The sequence below is a fragment of the Pituophis catenifer genome, unplaced genomic scaffold, assembly GCF_029215685.1.
Source record: "Pituophis catenifer annectens isolate HBS135680 unplaced genomic scaffold, rPitCat1.0.hap2 SCAF_4, whole genome shotgun sequence".
Taxonomy (NCBI): Eukaryota; Metazoa; Chordata; class Lepidosauria; order Squamata; family Colubridae; genus Pituophis; species Pituophis catenifer.
The window spans coordinates 100,424,808-100,445,028 of record NW_027256884.1 but is presented as its reverse complement, the minus strand read 5'-3'; the positions used below and the strand labels follow the sequence as shown (position 1 = coordinate 100,445,028).

General features: G+C 36.0%; 2 protein-coding genes across 2 annotated transcripts; one reads left to right on the top strand and one right to left on the bottom strand.

Annotated features, from left to right (window-relative positions):
• Nucleotides 1-2,563: 2,563 nt before the first annotated feature.
• NEPRO (nucleolus and neural progenitor protein) lies at nucleotides 2,564-13,026 on the top strand. The gene is made up of 9 exons (XM_070943807.1): nucleotides 2,564-2,663; nucleotides 3,724-3,878; nucleotides 4,486-4,562; nucleotides 6,113-6,244; nucleotides 6,555-6,632; nucleotides 7,651-8,021; nucleotides 8,732-8,799; nucleotides 9,883-10,136; nucleotides 11,008-13,026. Exons 1-9 carry the CDS (start codon nucleotides 2,564-2,566, stop codon nucleotides 11,378-11,380), a joined length of 1,608 nt encoding a protein of 535 aa, XP_070799908.1. The 3' UTR covers nucleotides 11,381-13,026.
• Nucleotides 13,027-13,494: 468 nt separating this feature from the next.
• Nucleotides 13,495-19,084, bottom strand: TAF13 (TATA-box binding protein associated factor 13). The gene is made up of 4 exons (XM_070943806.1): nucleotides 18,979-19,084; nucleotides 16,870-16,948; nucleotides 15,576-15,673; nucleotides 13,495-14,956 (listed from the first exon to the last, which is right to left on the bottom strand). Exons 1-4 carry the CDS (start codon nucleotides 19,003-19,005, stop codon nucleotides 14,786-14,788), a joined length of 375 nt encoding a protein of 124 aa, XP_070799907.1. The 5' UTR covers nucleotides 19,006-19,084; the 3' UTR covers nucleotides 13,495-14,785.
• Between the last annotated feature and the right edge of the window lie 1,137 nt (nucleotides 19,085-20,221).

Here is a 20,221-nt window from a genome sequence, read left to right as displayed (position 1 = left end):
TGTAATTGCTGGTTTTGTCCTTTCTTCCCCTCTTCATAGTACTAAGTGAAATCTTTACAGCTCAGCAAGTACTTTCACTGTGTCTAATTTATATCCTTTGATAAGGTCTTTTCAGGTTTAGTTAGTTTAGAGAAAATGTGGATGTATGTCTTAAAGGGAAAGTAACTCCATACAGTGTTACTCTAGACAGTATTAATTTTGCCTGGATAAAAAAATCAAGCTAAATTTATTTATAATACTCTGCAACAGTTTCCTATAGAGGAATAGATAGCTAGCTGGACGTATCTTACAAAAATATTTATTTATTAAAATAATTTAGTGTTGATAAACTCTACATTCATCCAACACCTGAAATTTCTTACATTAATTTGCATACATACTTGTAATCTAATTTCAAACATCACATATTTCTTTGCAACTTAAAATGTTATGGGAATTCATAATATTAAATATATAAATAAATCATTTATATATTAGCCTCTTTGATTATGTTAATTGCAATTTGTTCAACAAATTATGGTTCAACATGCAGGATACTGATTTTATTATGCTCCATGAACTACAATAAGAAATTTATTCAGTGTTTAAGAAGTTATTGTTGAAGCAAAAATGTCATAGTATCAAAATCCCAGGTATAATTATAATAAAATGTTTACTTAATTTTTTTTTTAAATGAGAGAAAAGAACTTTAAAAGAAACTCAGCGAAGACCATGTAATACCACTTCAGGAGGCAGGTAGAAAACCAGGTGAAATTCATAGAATATCTCATCCTCAGCCCATTGTAAAGAGATCTTATATTTGGAGTAAGCTGTCTCAGTTTAAAGTAACATTTCCCTGTTATCTAAACACACTTTGCAATTTGCAACATTTCTGTGATGGTGCTGGGGAAGATGAAGTCAAGGGATTAGTTCTGCCCAGTTTTTATTGGCCTTATATGGGCAGATCTGTTTCCCTGTGAACTGGCTGGCAACAAATTTTTGGCTGCTAGGATTCAGTGAAGTGGCAAGAAAACTGGGGAGGAAGCATTGTGGAGGAAGTACAGTAATTGTCAAGCTCAGTTCTCCATTCCCATGGCAGTATGGGAACTTGGTTATTGCCTTGTTTCCTTGATTTTATTCATAGTCATCATCTCCACACTTTGAACCCTTAGCGGTAATGGACATGCTGCTACAGTGGTTTCTATAAAAATTTGGTACATAAAGCTCTTAAAGACTTAGCAGGATAGCCAAGGAAAGATGATCAGAGTTTATGATTGAAATAAATAACAGATGCTATGAAGTTGCGGGAAGGGGAAGGTTTGTAATTTCAAAAGGAATTTCAGATTGCAACCTCTGTAGAATAGATGCTTTCAGAGAGGAATTGTGCTGCTCTATAATAAATTTAAAAGAAACAAAGCAAAATGGAGCAGCATTTCTTTTTGTAGATTACATATTGAAATGTATGTTTTAGTCTCCAAAAATTGGTGCCAAATTTCAGTATTCTTGCTGTTTGCCCTTTGAGCCAGCTTCTATTTGGCACTTTGCAGAGATCTCATAATTTATGTCATATCATACAAAATCAGCCCTAGAATAATGGGAATTGCAGTCATTACACTTTGGAGAAATACTGTGGAAAGAGGATTCTCTTTCTCCAATCTGATTTGTACATAAATACATCTTCCTCAATTTCTCCCTGAACCTGTTAATGAAATTTTCCTAATTTTTTTCTTCTTTCATCTGTTTATGATGTGTAACTATTGCTCCTTTATCGCTGCACTGTTGAAGCTAAACCTTAAGTATGCAGGGAAGAGGAGTAAAATTAAACTCTATAGTAATTGCTATGCACCGATTAAGGTGCCCTTTTTAGAAAAATACATGTACAGCAATACTAATCTCGGGCTATTTGTGAGTTGCAAATATCTGGATGCAAAACATCTCAGCTGGCAGCAAAGCATTAGTTTACAATCAAACAATGAACAGAGCAGTATTTTCCACTCTTGATATTTTGGGGGAGTTGAAGTCCCCACGTCTTAAAGCAGAGGTCTTCAAACTTGGCAGCTTTAAGACTTGTGGACTTCAACTCCCAGAATTCTCCAGCCAGCATAGCTGGCATAGCTGGCTGGCTGGAGAATTCTGGGAGTTGAAGTCCACAAGTCTTAAAGCTGCCAAGTTTGAAGACCTCTGTCTTAAAGCTATTAAGAATAGAAATACTTAAGACAGGGGTGGGCAAATGTGGCCCTTTTACAACCTGTGGACTTCAACTCCCAGAATTCCTGAGACAGCCAAGATTCTCTCAGGAATTCTGGAAGTTGAAGGCCACAGGTTGTAAAAGGGCACATTTGCCCACCCCTGACTTAAGAGGAAAAAGGGCGAGCGTGAAACGAGGAGAAAATACGCAAGAGAAGCCTTCCCCGTGGATCAAACTAAAGCGCGCTTCCAGGTCCCGCCTCTCCGACGGAATAGTGAATCAGAAGGCGAGAAATAAAAGGATCCCCCACTTCTCCCTTGCCCGATAGGGGGGTGGGTCCGTCAGTCGTTCTCCTTCCGGTGACTTCTTTTAATTCGGGATTCCCCGCCAGGCAAGATGGCGGCGCCCGGAGGCGGCGAGATGGTGTGGAACCGGTGGGACGTGCCTTGGCCTGCTTGTAATTCGGCCGAAGTGGTCCCGGCTGAACATGCTTCAGGTTAACGGAGAGATTTCAATGCGGAACGAGGATCTCTGGATAAAGCGGAACATCTTTGCATTCCGCGTTCAATTTGAGTGATAGATAAAGCTGCGGACTTTCCTGCCTTGTCTTTTTTTTTTTTAGGAAATGTCGTTTAACTGACAGACTTTTGACTAAATTATTATCCAGCAGATTTGATCTTGATCCTATAAAATATACGCGTGCGATTGTAAAATAAAAAAAGAAGATCGCTCATTCCGTTAAATAACTTACATTTTTGCTTATATAGGATTGTAATTTGTTTCTGTTTGATTTTAGTGGAAACATCTTCCTTTCTTAATGTTAAACCAGTTGTGTCTTAGAAGTGTTTAACTTCGTTGATTTAATACTCTTAGGTTTTTCAAACGATGATTAATATGGGGATAATTGATTAAACTGGACTTAACTTGAGGGATAAACACTTGTGAATATGCACAACTGAGGAAAAAAAAACCCTAAGCACATTCTACTATCCTACTGCATGAAATCAGCTTTTGATTGTAGTTCACTGTAAAATTAAATAAACCATGGTTTAATTAAACATACATAAATGTGCCATGCAAAAAACAGCAGCTATATATGCAGCGAGTATCTGGAATTCCATGCCAAGAAGTAAGCAAAGTAGCTGAAGGATACAAGATCCTGGACATAATCCAAATGAATTGCCAAAAGGAAAATTTTCCTTATAATTCATAATTACTACAGCTGCTTTGCTAATCTGCTGCAGATAACTAACTCTGGGTTTCCCAAATTATCAAGTGTACCTCTCTTGAAGAGATAGAATATGTGAGGAAGATGGAAATAACTTTTTAATTGTACAATGTTACAATAAATCTACCTTTCCCAAAGTTTTATTTTATTGTCATTCTTTATTTGTGCTCAGATGATTTATTAAGGGGATGTACATTAAATTTATACTAAAGAGAGGTGTGATGGCAACTCAACTAACTGACACTGGAATTTGAGAGCCACTTCCTTTGTTACTGGTTTATTGAGTGAATTTTTGCATCTTCCTATCACATGTGTTTATATTTTCTAGTGAGATGCCTTTCAGCTGTTTTGAAGAGGTGTTGGACTGTTGACAGCATGTTAAACAGCAAAATGCTGGTTGCAGAACAGAGCCTTTTGCATTCAATCATTTATAATTACCATTATCAGATGATTCATCAAAAGGCATATGGGAGTCTTAAAAAGGTTGGTAGAATGTTGTGATCTTTTTGGAAATCTTGATTAAATCATTTTAATCTGTAGGAATCATGCATATGTGGCATCCAGCAATTCTGCTTTATGGAATAAGGCCTTCCATAATCAAAAATGATGAATTTGCCCATTGTGTCATCTTTAGTAGAGGAATTCTTCAAGGAGGAATGAAAAAAATTCCAAAAATAAGATTTAAAAAGACTTAGCTAGCTATAGCCCAACACTTAGACGCTTATATTTTTGCCATGGGTTATGTAATACTGACTGTAAGGATTTTGCATTTACTATATATAATATAGAATGCATTTGGTTCTGCAGAAAGTATGTTTGCTTAATTTTTGGGACATGTAGATTGTTTTCTGTTCACTTATTGAAACATACACTACATTGAAACTTAATTTTGAACGAATTAGGAGTGCCCACAAGTATATATGCTAGAGATATGGTGCATATGAAGAATCTGGTTATAATTAATATGAGTTATGAAAAAAATGATTCATTTACATCTAGAACTAAGCATATTTATTGGAAATAATGCTATCAATTTGCTTGCTTTTTAATATAGACCAATAAGCAACATTTTTTATCTTCATAATTTCAGGTAGAACAGTGCTTGAAACGTTTAAATTTAATGAATCTTGAAAAGTCGATTCAAAAAATTGTTCAGATGGATCCCATGTAAGTAACTTGCTAGCATTTCCATGTTTCTATAGTTTTATTAATAGAGGTTGTCCTTGAAATATGACTGTAATGGGCACATGTCACAATGGTCACACAGCATCACTTAACCCCACTCACTACCAGGATGGATAAAAATCGATTATTTCAATTGGATTTTTTAAATTTTTATCATATTTATTTTAATAAAATGCTTTTGGAGTAGAAATCTATCTAAAGATAGTTTTCTATTTAAGATACATTAATAATTTAGTTTATTCAGCATGAAATGGAGCTTAGTTATGTAGCATGAGGCTGTATATTCTACAATATTTACATTATTGTTAAACTTATTCAATGAACCCAAGCTCTGCAAGCTAACATGCACTTTAAATAGGAAACCTTCATTTTGTTTGCAAATAATAATATTAAAGATTCTAACTACCAGCAAGAATGAGTCCTTACATTTAAAGAGCACCTGTCATTTCAGATCCATCATGGCAGTGCCTGTTAGCGGGTATCCATTCACCTGCAGCCCGCCATGTCCCTCACCTTGTTGCGTCACTGCTGCATCACCAGCCGTCCCAATAAAGTGAATGGGACTGTTGGTGAGTCGTCAGCGGATCAGGAGCCCCTGTGGGACAGAGATGACAATTGCTCTTTAAAAATTATGATTTAAATCGAGTTGATTTAAATCAAATCAACCCTGCTCACTACTCTTCCTGATGTAACCATTAAATGAAAATGAGAATTATTAAATAGAGCACAGAATGCCTTGGGTGGGGGAGGCCCTGGTGGCCTATATAGGTTGCTTGCCCTGAGCCTCTGAAGGCTACTTCCACTCCCCGAGGCACCCCATGCTCCACATCTCTCTTGGGTCCCTATAGTCCTTCAGCTTCCTTTCCACCCAGCAAGCAAGCAGTCCATCCAGAGTTTGCAAACTTCTTCACAGAGTCCAAACACCACACTCATCTGGAATTCCTTACAGCAGATTTCCCCAATATAGATAGTTCTCAATTTACAACCTTTTGTTTAATGACCAAAGTTACAACGGCACTGGAAAAAAGTGACTAATGACAATTTTTCACATTTAACGACTATTGCAGCATTCCCAGGGCCATGTGATCAAAATTCAGGTGCTTGACAAATGGTTCATATTTATGACAGTTGCGGTGTCGCGGGATCATGTGATCACCTTTTGCAGTCTCCTGACAAGCAAAGTCAACAGGGAAGTCAGATTCATTTTACAACCATGTTATAAACTTAACAACTGCAGTGATTTACTTAACAGCTGTGGCAAGAAAGGTTGTAAAATGGAGCAAAACTCATTTAACTGTCTCACTTAGCAACAGAAATTTGGGGCTCAATTGTGGTCATAAGTTGAAGACTTATGTACAGTGTGACTACTGTCTGCAGCTACCATGTGATCGAGAAACAACTCATTTGATTTAAAGAGTTGCAGACAGGTTGTATTGCATAGTCTGTGTCATTAACACTATTACCATATCAGCTTGTAACAAAGCAGGAGAGAGTAGCATTCAAGCATTTTCTTCTTTATTTATTTTAAACAGAAAACAGAAATCTGAAAATTCTGAGGAGTCTTTGGTGCCTAGCCAGCCTGTAATAGAAGTTGTTCTGGTGAAGATACTGGGTAGTTGCAAGCTTATACTACGTTTACTTGAATGTTGTTGTACAGCATTTAGGTATCCTTCCCAAAAGATAATTCTGTAGTTGTTATTATCCTATTTACAACCAGTAATGTTATCATTATTGGTTGTGGTGCATAATTTTTCTGGTCTTAAGTTTTTGCAGTTCTCTAGCATCATAAATATAGTATAAATGACTTTGATTTTTATTGAATTAAAAATGCAAATAACAAAAAAGTAAATGTGTTTTACTCTTCACTGTCTTAGGACTGAGCATACTGAGCTGAGTAACTGTAAAATAGACATTTAACTTGGATCTCTAGCTTTTTGGGAAATATTATTCAGCCTTAACCTACTTGTTTCTCAGTTTAATTGTTAAACATCTGTGTTTGGAAGAGTATGTATTGTTCAATACTTTGATTCTGGGGTTGCTGAGTCGGTTATGGTATGTACACCTCTTAAATATTTTTATTGTTGCATTTCTAGTTATTCATTTACATGTTTATAATAAAGATTTTGCTTAGCCAGTTTCTTGCCAATTAGTTGGGGGGGGGGCATACCAATGGGTATTGTACCACAGCACAATTTATAGAGTTCCAACTGCATTTATTGCTAAGGTGGATCCAGGAAAAGGGGTGGATAAAGGAGATTAAATGGCATCTTCAGAAACTCAAGCTTTGTTTCAGTTGGGATGGGAAAAAGGAATGTACTTTCTTATAAACTTTTATTTATTTTTCCCTAATTGGTTTTGAGTGGAAGAAATTTAAATATGGCAGATGCCATTAGTGTAGACCTGGTTGTGGGCACTGTATGTGTAATGGGTTTTATATGCAGATCCCTTTTTCCAAATGCTCAATTTGGGATCTTCCTTCTATGCAAAATAATGTCAGGTTGTATATCTTAATTCCAATAAAATTTTAGCGGTATACAAATGGGTTTGGGCCATATGTACTGCCCAACCATTGGAATTCATTTTTTCCAAAGATGAAACTGTAGTCTTTCTCACTGTGTCAGAATTGCTCCATTATCTGGCAACTGGATCTCCTTTGTTTCAGTTAAATAAAATGTACCAGACATTCTGAGCAAAGTAGATAACTCATTCTTCTATCCATCTATCCTTCTTTGCTTTTGATTAATGAATATAAATTCTGCTTTGTGTGTGCATGTGTTTTGTCTATTTAAGTAAGGCTCATAACATTTCACATCCTTATACTAGTAACTAGCATTTTCAAAAATCCTGGGATGCTGTCCTAACATTTAGAAGCTAGTCACTCAAGTGACAAACCTCTTTGACTTTTTCTTCAGGATTACTGTTAATTTTATTGCCAAAGTTTATTGTGAGTCAGTACTGGTTAATTCATACTGAATTGGAGATCTTAGTAAAAATCAGAAGCAAACACAGAATTATGTTAGCCAATATCAAGTGTTACATCTCTCTTTGTGTTTTTCCTTTATTATTCTAGGATTCTTTATGAAGCAGTATTAAAAAAGCTTAGTACGTTATATAAGGATCTGTTTGAATTGCTTCAAGAGGTAGCAAAAATTCACCAAAGGCCATATATTAAAGGATTTGTCTTTCCTTCTGAAATAAATTATTTTCTGGAAACCAGTTATTTAGAGATTAAGAAGAAAATGCCTAAAGCATTTATAGAAAGGAAAACTGGCACTGGATGGATAAATACATTGTTTTCGGTTCAAAAGACCATATCCCACCCTCAGAATCTGAGTGTAGCAGTTCCTCCAGCAGTCAGGAAAAAAAAGAAGAAAAAGAGGAAAAGTACCCAAAATACTTCTGATATTGGAAAACCAGTTTTGATCAACAGAACTAATCAAGGTAAATAGTAATGGCTGCTTAATTTACTTCAATATTAGTAACAGTCACACTCATGCTTATATTACAGCATTGTATACATTTTTTATGCTTTTATAACTTGTATTAAGTTGGAAGATCTGTATTGATTACCTTTTCTCTTAATAGTGTGGAGAATGCCTGAAAAAAAAGATGGGCAAAAAGTAGGGAGGGATGAAAATTGCAAATGCTTAGATGTTTCTTTGGGACGAGACTATTAATTATCTACTGGTGAGAAATCAGGATATCTATTTAGAAATTCAGTGTAAATTACACTATTTAATGTACAAAGTAATAATTTATTAAACTTGCATGTTCAATTCCTAACAACTGTGCCCTAGCCTACAACTAAAAAATTACAATAGAACTATTAAAATATGGCAAGCATTATAGATAAGATAAAATGAAGCGAGGGGTCTCACTGTCCCTCTTCAAAGACCTGGGTGAAAAGCCAATTTTGCTTTTGTGAAAAATAGCAGATATCGTGAGGGGAAGCTCATTCTAGAGGGCAGGTGCTGGTACAGAAAAAGCATGTTTTGGATATCTCAATAGATGATATTTGTTGATGAAAGGAGAATGCTGATCCTGAAAGATTGAAGTGGCCAGCCTGACATAGCAGATTTACTGATTTAAACCTATTGTTATTCAAGATTATTTACCTGTTTTTAGTTTTATCTCTGTGCCTTTTCTCTTAGGTCTTGCAGAGAAGTTGGAGTTTGATCTGAAGACATTATGCAAATATCCTAATCCTGTATCACAGGAGGTTTGTCCATTCTATTCTTGTAGGCTTGTATTTATTTATATTTGATAGCCAGTTTGATGAAAGTTAAGACATTAGATTAGATTTGGAAGACCATAAATTTTAGTCTTGCCTTAGACACAAAGCCGGCTGGGTGACCTTGGGCCAATTACTTTCTCTCAGCCCTGGGAAGAAGGCAATGGCAAACGACTTCTGAAAACCTTGCCAAGAAAACTGTGGGGACTTCTTCAGGCTGTCTCCAAGAATCAGACATGACTGAGCAGAAGGAAAAACAATTTTATCGCACATTTATTTTGGATCAGCTGAAAGCAATTATATAACTAATGCTCCTGTCTCCTGTATTATCCATAACAACCCTATAGAAGGAATATCTGGCCCATAATCATCCAGCTGGCATAGTCTGTATTGATTTTCTTTAAATGTCATAAGCACTAACTCTGCTTTGTAATTTCTTATGTATATGAATAAACATTAATCTATCACTCTCCTTTGTAAATAAGGTTAGTGATTTAATTGTTAAATTTGTGTAATGAAAGTTTATTCCGTTGAATATGGATTTATAGGATCTCAAGAATATTTGGGAATAGATAATTTGATGGTCAGAAACACACTTTCATGTGGAAAGCTTAATTTTAATTCCTGTCTCATTCTTGTTCAGTATCTTTAGAACATGTGACTTTGAGGGAATCTACTCATTAAATTAAGCAGCACTAATCAATTGTGTAATTTGGTCCTAGACAATTTCATAACTTAATCAGGTCTTCTGTGGAATTTTCTTGGTCATGAGAAATAGTGCTGTTTTTTTTTAATATGAAGAAGAGATAACATTTCACAGTTGTTTTGGAAACTACTTTGATATGCATTTTAGGAGGCCATTCAAAAAGCAAATTTTGAAGACTCCAAAGAGATTTTTGTTCATGGTTAAAATTTGCCTTGTATTAACTCTAAATCTTTTAAAGTGGTTAAAACTTTAATTTTTCAACTTCTATGAACTTTTTAGCCAAGGATGCTGGGTGTTAAAGTTTATTCTGAGTCTTTAGCTTTTTAATTGTTTTCCAGTGTTAATTTTTTACTATTTTATTTCAGAATTCTAAATTTAGTAATATACTTCCTGAGTCAAAGAAAATCACATCTATTTCTTCTAAAGCCCTGAGATCTCGGCATCTTCACTTTTTTGTGTCCAAGTTTAAAGAAGTGCAGTCCTTTGAAGAACTGTCTCAAACATTGAAAACAACAGTCATCTGGTGTAAAAACAATAAATTTAGATCAGGGGCTTTCTTCTTAGGAATGAAGCTTTTAAAAAGCAAGAGGCTGCAGCATGTGGAAGCCCAAGGTTGCAGGTGTGTAGATTGTTAGTCCTTGTCTTTCCATATCTTCTAAACAGGCTCTGTGTAATCCTGAAATATAGGTGGTCCTTCCTTAGCGACCACTTGTACAGCAACTGTTCAGAGTTACAGTGGTACTCAATAAAAGGGACTTAGGACCAGTCCTCAAAGTTGTGGCTATTGCAGCATCCCCAGGGTCACATGTTTGGGATTCAGGCGGATGGCAGCTAGCTCTCAATTACAAGTACTGCAGTGTCCTGTGGTCACGTATTGACATTTGCAATCTCCCCTGCCATCTTCCTACAAGCAAAGTTAGTGGGAAAGCTGGCAGAGGTTGCAAGTTGCTTCTGCATTTTATTTTCCTACAACCTTTTTGGCTGAAGAGGTTGTAGAAAAAATGCTTTTAAAAGCCTCTGATGATCCCAGCTGAGCTGCGCGATCATCAGAGGCTTTTTTTTTTAACTTTTAAAAGCATTTTTTCAGCCGAAAAGGTTGTAGAAAAAATGCTTTTAAAAGTTTTTTTCAAAAAAGCCTCTGATGAGGTGGGCGGGGTAAGCGAGTGGCGACTGGGCGGGGGATCGGTTCGGGGGCGTGGCCAGCCAATGTTATTACCGGTTCTCCGAATTACTACAAATTTTTACTACTGATTCTTGTGAACCGGTGCAAACCGGGAGCAACCCACCACTGATCTGCATCCATGCTGTTAAGCTTTCTTCTGTAACCTGTTTCAGATTTTGATGAGTCGATTAAGCTCTTCCAAGCTCACTAGAACTTTGATATGTGAAAAAACTGGATTATGCAAAATAAATGACACTTGGTCTTACAGACTGTTACATCAAACAATTGCTCTTTGCTGCTTTAATTGCTAATCTTTTTTCTCTTACAGATTGCAGCGGAAACTTAGATGTGTTAAAGCCACTATCTGTAAATTCCTTACACTCCAAAGTTGCAGAGAGAGACCCATGCAACTTCTTAGAGGAAATCCCCAGCGAAGTAGTAGACTGTCACGGAAGCAGAGCTGTCTTTCACAGGCTACTTCTGTACATAGAGGGAGTCCTCTCTTCAAAGGAACTCAATCTCCTTTCCTCAATCAGTGCTTTCTATTTCAGACTTTGGGCTCCAGTGGTACAAAGATTTTTGAGGAAAGTATTCATATTTCTGCCCCTGCAGTGTTGGAGAGTCATCCTACCCATATACAGAAAGAAGCCACTGAACAGAAAGATGACATTGATGATATTTTTAAAATTATAGGTCTCTAAGGCTACTTTCTGTTAAATAATCAAAAAATATGTTTGGTTCAAATGTTATTTCTATTTCATTATAGCAAATGCAGGCAACTGCCTTTAGGTTTTGAAGTTTCCTTTTTTTTTTTTTATTGAAAAAGTTTTAAAAACAAACATATTTTCCCCACAACCCCCCCCCCCCAGCCCCCCTCCCCCTCCCCGACTTCCCAGAGCAGAACACAAGGTATTTCTATGGTTTTGAAGTTTCCTTGAGGTTGTTGAAAAGCAAGTTGTAATTGTTGGTGGACTAATTTGAATCATCCCTCAATTACTTATTTTTATAGCAATGTTTTACTCTTATATATCTGTAGGAGTGTTGCTACAGATCATATGAAACTTAAATTGGAACAGTGCCAAACAAATGCTGCTAAGAATAGTTGAATAACAATTTCCTCAAATAATTCTTTGAGGTGAATGGACAGTGGAGGGGAAAAGCACCAAAGAGCTAAAATGGAGTGCCTTCAGACCTTATAGCAAATACCTGGAACCAAAAGGTCACTTTGCAATATTGGATGGTTGCAGGAACTATCCATTTTTAAATAATAAGAATATGGCTGTGAATTATACTTAGTATTCTTTAAAGTGATATGCTTTGATGGCCAGTCCTAAGACGGGACAACTTAGAGGTGTCCCAGGTTAATGTTTTATCTCAGAAAGAAAAAAACCGTTACTTTTTGAAGAAGGGGGAAAACTTGCATTTTTTAAAAAGTTATGTATGGCATGGTTATCCTTTCTATGACAGCACATAGAATACAGTGAAAGAGTTTGTTTATGACTGTCTTCTTTTTGTTTTATTATGCTTGTTTGCCAGAGTTACTTGGACTATTGAAGTGCCTGATGAATTGAATACTGTATTTTTCGGAATATAAGACGCATCTTTCCCCCAAAAAAGAGGGTAAAAATTTGGCGGTGTCTTATACACTGAATGTAGCCCCACCGGCCCCAATCCTTTGGCCTCTGCCTCCCAGCAATTTACCTCCCTGCAGCGAACAGCCCGTTTCAGCTTCAGCACAGCCTGATTAGCACAAGCAGTTGATTGTTGATTGGATCGGCCTCCCGACCCTCAGCTGTTTCAGGCTGCAGGGATTGCCGTTGCCTATTGCCGCATGGGTCTCCGCCGCTTGCTGCAACAAGGCAAATTGCTGGGAGGCAGAGGCAGTTATTGTGAGTGTTTTATGATTCTTATTTTCTTTTTGTTGTAAAATTTGTCTAGAATCAACAATTAGCTGGAATTTAAAAAACATTTCACTAACTTAATTAAAATGTTATCTGAAGGAAAAGAGAGGGGAAAAAAGCTTTACATCTAACATTGCGTGCTGAATAACTTACTGATTCTGATTACAATACCAATCTATGCAAAGAAAAAAACAGTTCCAAACTGGTAAAATTTCATATTATTTCCCATATCCATGCATCCATGTGTATCTTGTTTTTCTCCCCAAAAAAGGTAGGTGCGTCTTATAGTCCAGAGCGTTTTATACTCTGAAAAATACAGTAAATACCTGTAATTTGTTAATAACAATTTTTTTCATATCTATCTTGTTCTTCTCTTACATACATCCAGAATGTAACCTCAATTGGTAACAAAGAGCACAAATACATTTTTATCAATTTAGGATCAAGTGATTCATCTAATTTACTGTTTAATTCCTCAAAACATTTTCTGATAAATTTGATGTAATTCCTCTCTATAAGTTGCTCTAGTCTAACGAGTCTCTACTCCCCTCTGCTACTTTTGCTGATTTTCTAGCGGTTGCCATTGTGATATTGTAATCCAAAGTAAAAGTTTCAATTGCAAGAGAAAGACTAAAAAGCAAGTCCGCCCCCTCTCCATTGTTTTGTCTTCCCAGACCCTTAATTCTTTAATCTTAGATGGCACGCCATAGTTAAAGTCAGCATCATAGTCTGGCTCATTTTTTTATATTTTATAAAATTCCCCAATTATCCGCACTTAAATTCCCACAAATGTCTGGTTCATTTGTCCATTTTAATTCCATTTCTCCCCCTCCCCAGCGCTTTCATTGAAAAATCTTTTAAAGATTTAAAAACTTTAATCTGTTTTAAACTTTCTTATAACCACTCTGTTAAGCTTTTTGCCAAGTTTAAAATCTTTTATTCATTTTAATCCAGAAAAATTGTTGACGCAACAAGTGGAATTTTCTTCCTATCACTCACAAAATCGCTCTAGCTGTAAATTATATTCAAAAGCATTTAAAAATTAAGCTTGTGCAAACCTTTTGTCCATATGAACTGCATTACAGCTGTGGACGTAGCTAACAGCTGTTCAACTCCCAAGCTTATCACAAAAATCTCAGTTCCTGAAATTTATTCACAAGGAGCAGCTGTCCAGAATGCAACTGGGTGCACACAAACAACTTTTTCTGGAAAGACTGCTTGAATTTACTGTCCGGCCACCATTGTTGCTGCACTCTCCACTCTTTCAGAGGTGTTTAATCTGCCATACGTGTTCACCAGAAGTCCAATTTCTTGCATTTTCTTATGTTAAGTTGCTATGCATATAGACGACTCGGCCTTGATGGTCCAGCAACTATCACTGACATAATGCATAAATATATATAGTTTAATTTTAATGCAAAGTGATAAACACACAGCACCCAAAGTATTTCTGCAGATTACTATTGTAGAAGAGACCTCATTATTTCGAAATTATGGTTTAATGCTTTTGGTGGAGTAAATAATTATTTCTGAGCTAGTGAGTTAGTTCCATTTGTTCCATTTTTTCCTGATAGATTAGCTCAATCAAATTAAACTGTTCCTGCTTGCTAACGTTTGTACTCTTCTGTGAATGAAGCATGGAGAAAAGAAAGATCAATTTAAAGCACAGGTGTCAAACTCGATGGCATCACGTGGTGTATTGCAATATTTTTTGCCTTTGCGGAGCCGGGGTGGACGTGGCCTGCATGTGATGGATCTGGCCCATGGGCCACCAGTTTGACACCCCTGATTTAAAAGTATTGAGATTTATGAGCATGTTTTGAGAGTTTGATGGGACAGAGTTAAAAGATAATAGATATATGGCCCTTAGAAATTTTTAGTTAAAATTGTGAACTAAATAAGAATGTAAAGAATGTAAGAATAAGAATGTAAATAAGAAGTAAGAATTATGATCCTCAAATGGTTGCAGTCTAAAAAATACAAGATATAATAGGGAATAATATCCAAGAATGAATACTTTAGCATTTTGTTTTAAAGAGAAGCAGCACAATACAAGGAATCTCTTAAAACAGTCCACAATTATTTCCATGCGCAGCAGTGTTCTGAATTATTTTTCACAGAGCTTCCTTTTATAGAAAGGAAGACTCAACAAATGAGATGAATCAAAGGGTGAATCAAAAAATGAGATGAGCTCAAAAAAAGGCCTCAAGAGCCATAGTTTGCTTCATCAAATGCTTTTCGAGCCCGTTTTAGTTCTTCATTCATTGTTAATAAGTCCTTCACACGAGCAAATTTTCGCGGGTCTTTACGAATCAAGAAGACTATATCTTCAACCTGTACTCGACCTTGTCGGCCAATCGACATTGCTTTGTGGGTCTATTGGACAAAAAGAAAATTCATTTCAATTAAATCCAATTAAAGACATTTTCTGTGATGCTACTGAGTTGCTCAGTATTTAGACAATATATTTGCTTATGAAAAAGAAACTAAAAGCTGATTATCCACTGACTTTGTGGCTGAGGGGAGACTAAAACCTGGATATTTCTGCTTCTAGTCCAACACTAATCACTATGCTATTTGGTTCATTAATCGTCTGAGAACCAGATTGGTGCACTGATTAAGGCATTAGCCCAGAAAACAGGATACTGAGTTCTAGTTCTGCCTTAGGCATTAAATCCGGCTGGGGTACTTTGGGCCAGTTAGTCTCAACCCAACCCATCTCACAGGATTGTTATGACAAAAATGGGAGGTGGAAGTAGTATTAGATATGTTTGCTGCTTTGAGTTACTTATAAAGAAATAAAGAGCGTGTATGAAAAATTGTAAAACAAATTGTTATTGGAAGTTTAGATGGTTGTGTCATAATAGCTTTTATACACGTCTCTGAACTCTTCTTGGTTTTACATAAAACATAGAACTGCAAGGAAACAAAAGCCCAAATATACCATCTGTTGTATCAAATGTCTAATAAGTAGTAACGTATTATAAGAGCCTACCATTTCTGTGATGAATTCTATGACTAGATCTTCAAGAATATCCACAGATTCTGTGTAAGGATTCTGATCATCTCCAAATCCATACATCATACATCTCACTGGAATTAAGAAAGCAAAAATCATCTGCAGGAGGGCACTGAATGCAGCAGCCTGGAAGACTTATGATCTACATAATTATTCACAGTCTTCTAAATTCTCCATTCAAGCAAATGTTTAGTATTTTTAAAATAAATCTACTGGGGAAAGTGTAGTTCAAACTTGTAAGGGAAAACAATGACAAATACTATAAGTATAAAAATACTTACTGTAACTTTAATATCAGTGGTTAAAAGATCATTTTAATAGAACATGTTGAAAGAGGAATATTCTTAGAAAAACTGCCACTTTTATAAACCAAATGAACAAAGTAGCCAACAAATTCAGTTGTTTATAGTTTATAGTTTATAGTTTATAATTTATAGTTTAGGAAACTTGCACCACTTACATTATATAAGCTTTAGTACAACAGTTTTCATAGAAATGATATTTTACAATGAAACTACTTAAGAGAGGCGTTTGCCTTACTGTTAAAACAGTGGGCTGAAAAGCAAACTCTGCCCTTAGAACTGCCATGGAAGTATTAGCAAATGCAAAAGCCCAGAATACAAATATACTGCACTGTAGTAAAAAATAAGTATTTTATTAGTAATACAATAAATTGATGCACAATTGTTCATCATTAACTCACTGCAAGACCAACTGGCAATGAAAGACATATGACTCATAAAATGTGAAATATTATTCAATGGATATTTCATTTTCTGTGCTACAAATTGTATCAAATGACACATGAGCAAATGTAAATAACATTTAGACTTATATACCGCTTCACAGTGCTTTACAGCCCTCTATAAGCAGTTTATAGAGTCAGCATATTGCCCCCAAGAATCTGGGTCCTCATTCTACTGACCTCAGAAGGAAATGATGTTAAGTATAACTTAACCATCTCAATTTCTTTTTACTTAGTAATGCAGATTGATAGGATACAGATGCTAGACAAAAATCATTCAATAATTCACAGTAATACTGGCATTCAAAAAGTGTACCGCATAAACAGAGTTTCTTCAAAAGTGGAGACTATAAAAGGGTTAAGTTTCCTCATTACCTATGAAAACAGAGAAAGCTGCCTTATAAAAAATTAGGTCATTAAAACTAATATATCTCTATTTCTTATACTAATAGATGGTACTTCTTTGGTATTTTAATATGCAAATAATCTACTTTACTCTTACTTGTAAGGCTGACATCAACTTACATTCTTTGGAGAACAACCGTTTCCTTTTTCCCTGTCCACCATCCGGCCCTCCTCCAGCGTCTTCAGTATCTTCTTCAAACTATAGATAATAAATCCAACATTTGGGTGAAAAAAGAGGCATACCTCAAGATTAAGCTAAGAAACAAGGAGTCTTAAAATTACTAATAATAAAATTATTAAGATGATTAAAAGCAAAGAGACAGCAAAGAGTTCTAAAAAGATCTCTTGAAGTTGGAGAAATAAACAGTACAATATGAAAATAAGTTCACTGTAAACAAAGATGAAATTATGCTTACATAAAAAACCAAATTGATAAGATCTCAGCTAGAACCTTGGGATGCTACAAGCAAAGTTCACAAAAACATCAAGTACGGCAACTGCAAAAGGCATATTCCATGCAACATATCATTTGAAGAATTTAACAAACTTTATCAACAGTACAATAATGCCTTTATAAAAAATATATGAATACTATACAGTTCTGTCCACAGTACATTAAAAATGATATTAAAAACCTAGAAGGGAAATCTAAATGACAACCAAACTGGAATAACTCATTTCAGAGAAAACTTTGATAAGTAAGAAAAAGAACTGAGCAAAAATAGAATACTATGAGAAAATGGATAGTATCCATTTATACTCATAATTCATAGTAGAGATACTCATAATTATATACTCATAATTCTTAGCAGAAGATTGTGCAGCAATTTGGAATGAAAGGAGAAAAAGTGATTCTTAGCACATGTTGGTACTTGTGTTGCGCATATTGACAACTCCTTAAGCTGCATCTTGCTGTGCAACTCCCAAAAAGATGCATATGAATTAACAAAATGCCAGTAATAAAAGATGCAACATAACTGTCGATACAATCAATTGTTCCCAATCAATTGTTCCACTCTGAATACAGATGTTTTACTCTAATATATTTCAGCATGTAAAGGTACTGATCTGTTTGAGCTGCTCTAAAACTAATTAGAAAAATTAGTAGTTTCTAACAGCTATTAAATATGCTAACTATGGGGGGATTGCATTCCATTCTGTTTCCTTAAATTGAGTTTCTCACAGACACCCAAAATTAACACTTTGAGCAATGGGGAAAGAGAAAAGATAATTTTTGAAAAAATATTTTCTACAAACTTTTTTTTGCAAATTCTATAAGCAAACAAGCTTTATAGTGTTTTTGCCTTTCAACTAATTTGAATCAAGGTTTAACTCTACAACCTCATTTATATGCCATGAATCCACGGAAAAAAAAAAGTCCATCATCAAACACATATAGCTGTATTAAACCAAGGGGCAGTCCTACGGAGCAAATCTTATTGTGTATGCATCTTGAATGAGGGAGACTGTACATTTGAAATTAGTTTGTAAAGCACCATACCACTATGAAATGTGATTCTTCTCAGATGTACCAGCATAGTCCATAGTCAGTAATGAAGGAAATACTAAGAAGATGTTAATGCAAAGTAGAAAAAGAATAATAGAAAGCAGAATTTTAGAATCTATAGGGAGTACATTACTGGCCCACATCTAGTACACATTAATTCCACAATAAACTTGCTTAACAACAATTTAACTGGAATGCTATGGGGCTCCTGCCTTGAGTAGAGGGTTTGGATTAGAAGACCTCAGAGTTCCCTTCCAGACCTATGATTCTATGAGATTACTGGGAATTACCTTGTATTTACAGGATTACATCAGAAAATGTTAAAACCAAATTCAAATTTATCTACCTGTAAATCTCCTAATGCCCAGGGAATCTTATTACCAGTTTTGTTTGCATAAAATGAATCTAGATTGGAATCCTACACTCCGAAATCCAGAGCGAATAAAACAATTCATTTGGACTTATTTTATAGCCTTTATAGTCTTATTAAAGGTTTTCCCTGGTCATTATTCAAAATGATGCGCTGCTATCAACCAACAGGATGTAACTTTTAATGCGAATAATACCCAATAAACCCTGGGTTAAAATTTCAATTTTCTCGAATCGATGGGTGCGATTGTCTCTAGCACCCCCGGGAAATTTTGAGAAGGCGGGAGTTGGTTTTTTAATCACGGTTCACATCTTTTGTGCTACGCAACACCTTATGTTTCGGCTTCACTTACAGGTGGATCTTCTTCCTCGTCGGCCATCAGGAATCACCTCCTTCCAGGTATAAAAATCTAAGACCGCTTCTGACTAGCAACTCTCCCTCTCCGCTTCAATACGGAAGGCAAGCGTTCAACTGCGCATGCTCCTTTGAGCAAATGACTCTAAACAGGGCTTCGGTTACTTTTCCACCGGCTTCATTGGACAAGAGTTACGCATGCGCAACCTTGAGAATGGCCGGCGCCGGAAGGTATTCTCCAGGGGTTTTCCACATCTGTTGGGAAGCATCTGCACGGACGCTTTAGAGCGGCGAAGAGATACAGAAAACACACACTCGGGGTTGCTTTCTTGTGATCACCTGGATCTTTCCAGCCCTGATTTATAGCCCTAGTGTTTAGGTAGAAAGAGAAAAGTAGCTTTGAAATGTTAACAACGATCGATAAATTAAGTCAGGTTTGCTATTTCTCTACCTAAGATACCGCCGTCCAGGGTGGTTTCATAAATACAAAGCTATGTTTGGCTTAATGGAATACTGTACACATCAAAACTGAGCTCATCTAATAATCCTACATAAATCAGAAGAAATTCAGCTTAATGTGTTATGTAAATACAACCACACTACTTTATTTGCCATTTTCAGTCTTTTGCCAAAGTAGCAGAAGTTTAAAAAAATAAAAACTATAGACTCGCATCAAGCTTGTTATTTACCCTTTATCAGAATAAACATCCTTTATGATTTTATCTTCAAATACTGACATATATGGGGAATACTTATGTCCTCGCTGATATTCCAAGTATTTTGAGTTCATGAAATTAACATATCCGAGCATGCATTAAGATGCTGTATACCCTGGAAAATTAGTATTGTGATGAGTACATGTATGAATGTATGCAGGGTAATGCATATTACCTCTGTATCGGGTGAAATCCAGCAGGTTCTGACAGGTTCAGGAGAACCGGTAGCGGAAATTTTGAGTTCGGAGAACCGGTAGCAGAAATTTTGAGTAGTTCAGAGAACCGGCAAATACCACCTCTGGTTGGCCCCCGAGTGGGGTAGGAATGCAGATTTTGCAATATCCTTCTCCCAGGAGTGGGGAGGGAATGGAGATTTTGCAGTATCCTTCCCCTGCCACGCCCACCAAGCCACACCACGCCCAAAGAACCGGTAGTAAAAATATTGGATTTCACCACTGCTCTGTATGAATGTAAATATGAATTGCTTCTGCATTGCTCATTTTGAGTTCACAAACTGGACTTCTT

What these genes read in the sequence shown, in the direction of transcription:
- NEPRO (XM_070943807.1), top strand. Translation starts at nt 2,564, where the DNA reads ATGGCGGCGCCCGGAGGCGGCGAGATGGTGTGGAACCGGTGGGACGTG. An exon ending in CATATGGGAGTCTTAAAAAG is followed by an intron (nt 3,879 to 4,485) that starts GTTGGTAGAATG and finishes TCATAATTTCAG; the next exon opens with GTAGAACAGTGCTTGAAACG. An exon ending in GATCAACAGAACTAATCAAG is followed by an intron (nt 8,022 to 8,731) that starts GTAAATAGTAAT and finishes CTTTTCTCTTAG; the next exon opens with GTCTTGCAGAGAAGTTGGAG.
- TAF13 (XM_070943806.1), bottom strand. Translation starts at nt 19,005, where the DNA reads ATGGCCGACGAGGAAGAAGATCCACCT. An exon ending in ACGGTTGTTCTCCAAAGAAT is followed by an intron (nt 15,674 to 16,869) that starts GTAAGTTGATGT and finishes TCTTAATTCCAG; the next exon opens with TGAGATGTATGATGTATGGA. An exon ending in TAGAATTCATCACAGAAATG is followed by an intron (nt 14,957 to 15,575) that starts GTAGGCTCTTAT and finishes TTTGTCCAATAG; the next exon opens with ACCCACAAAGCAATGTCGAT.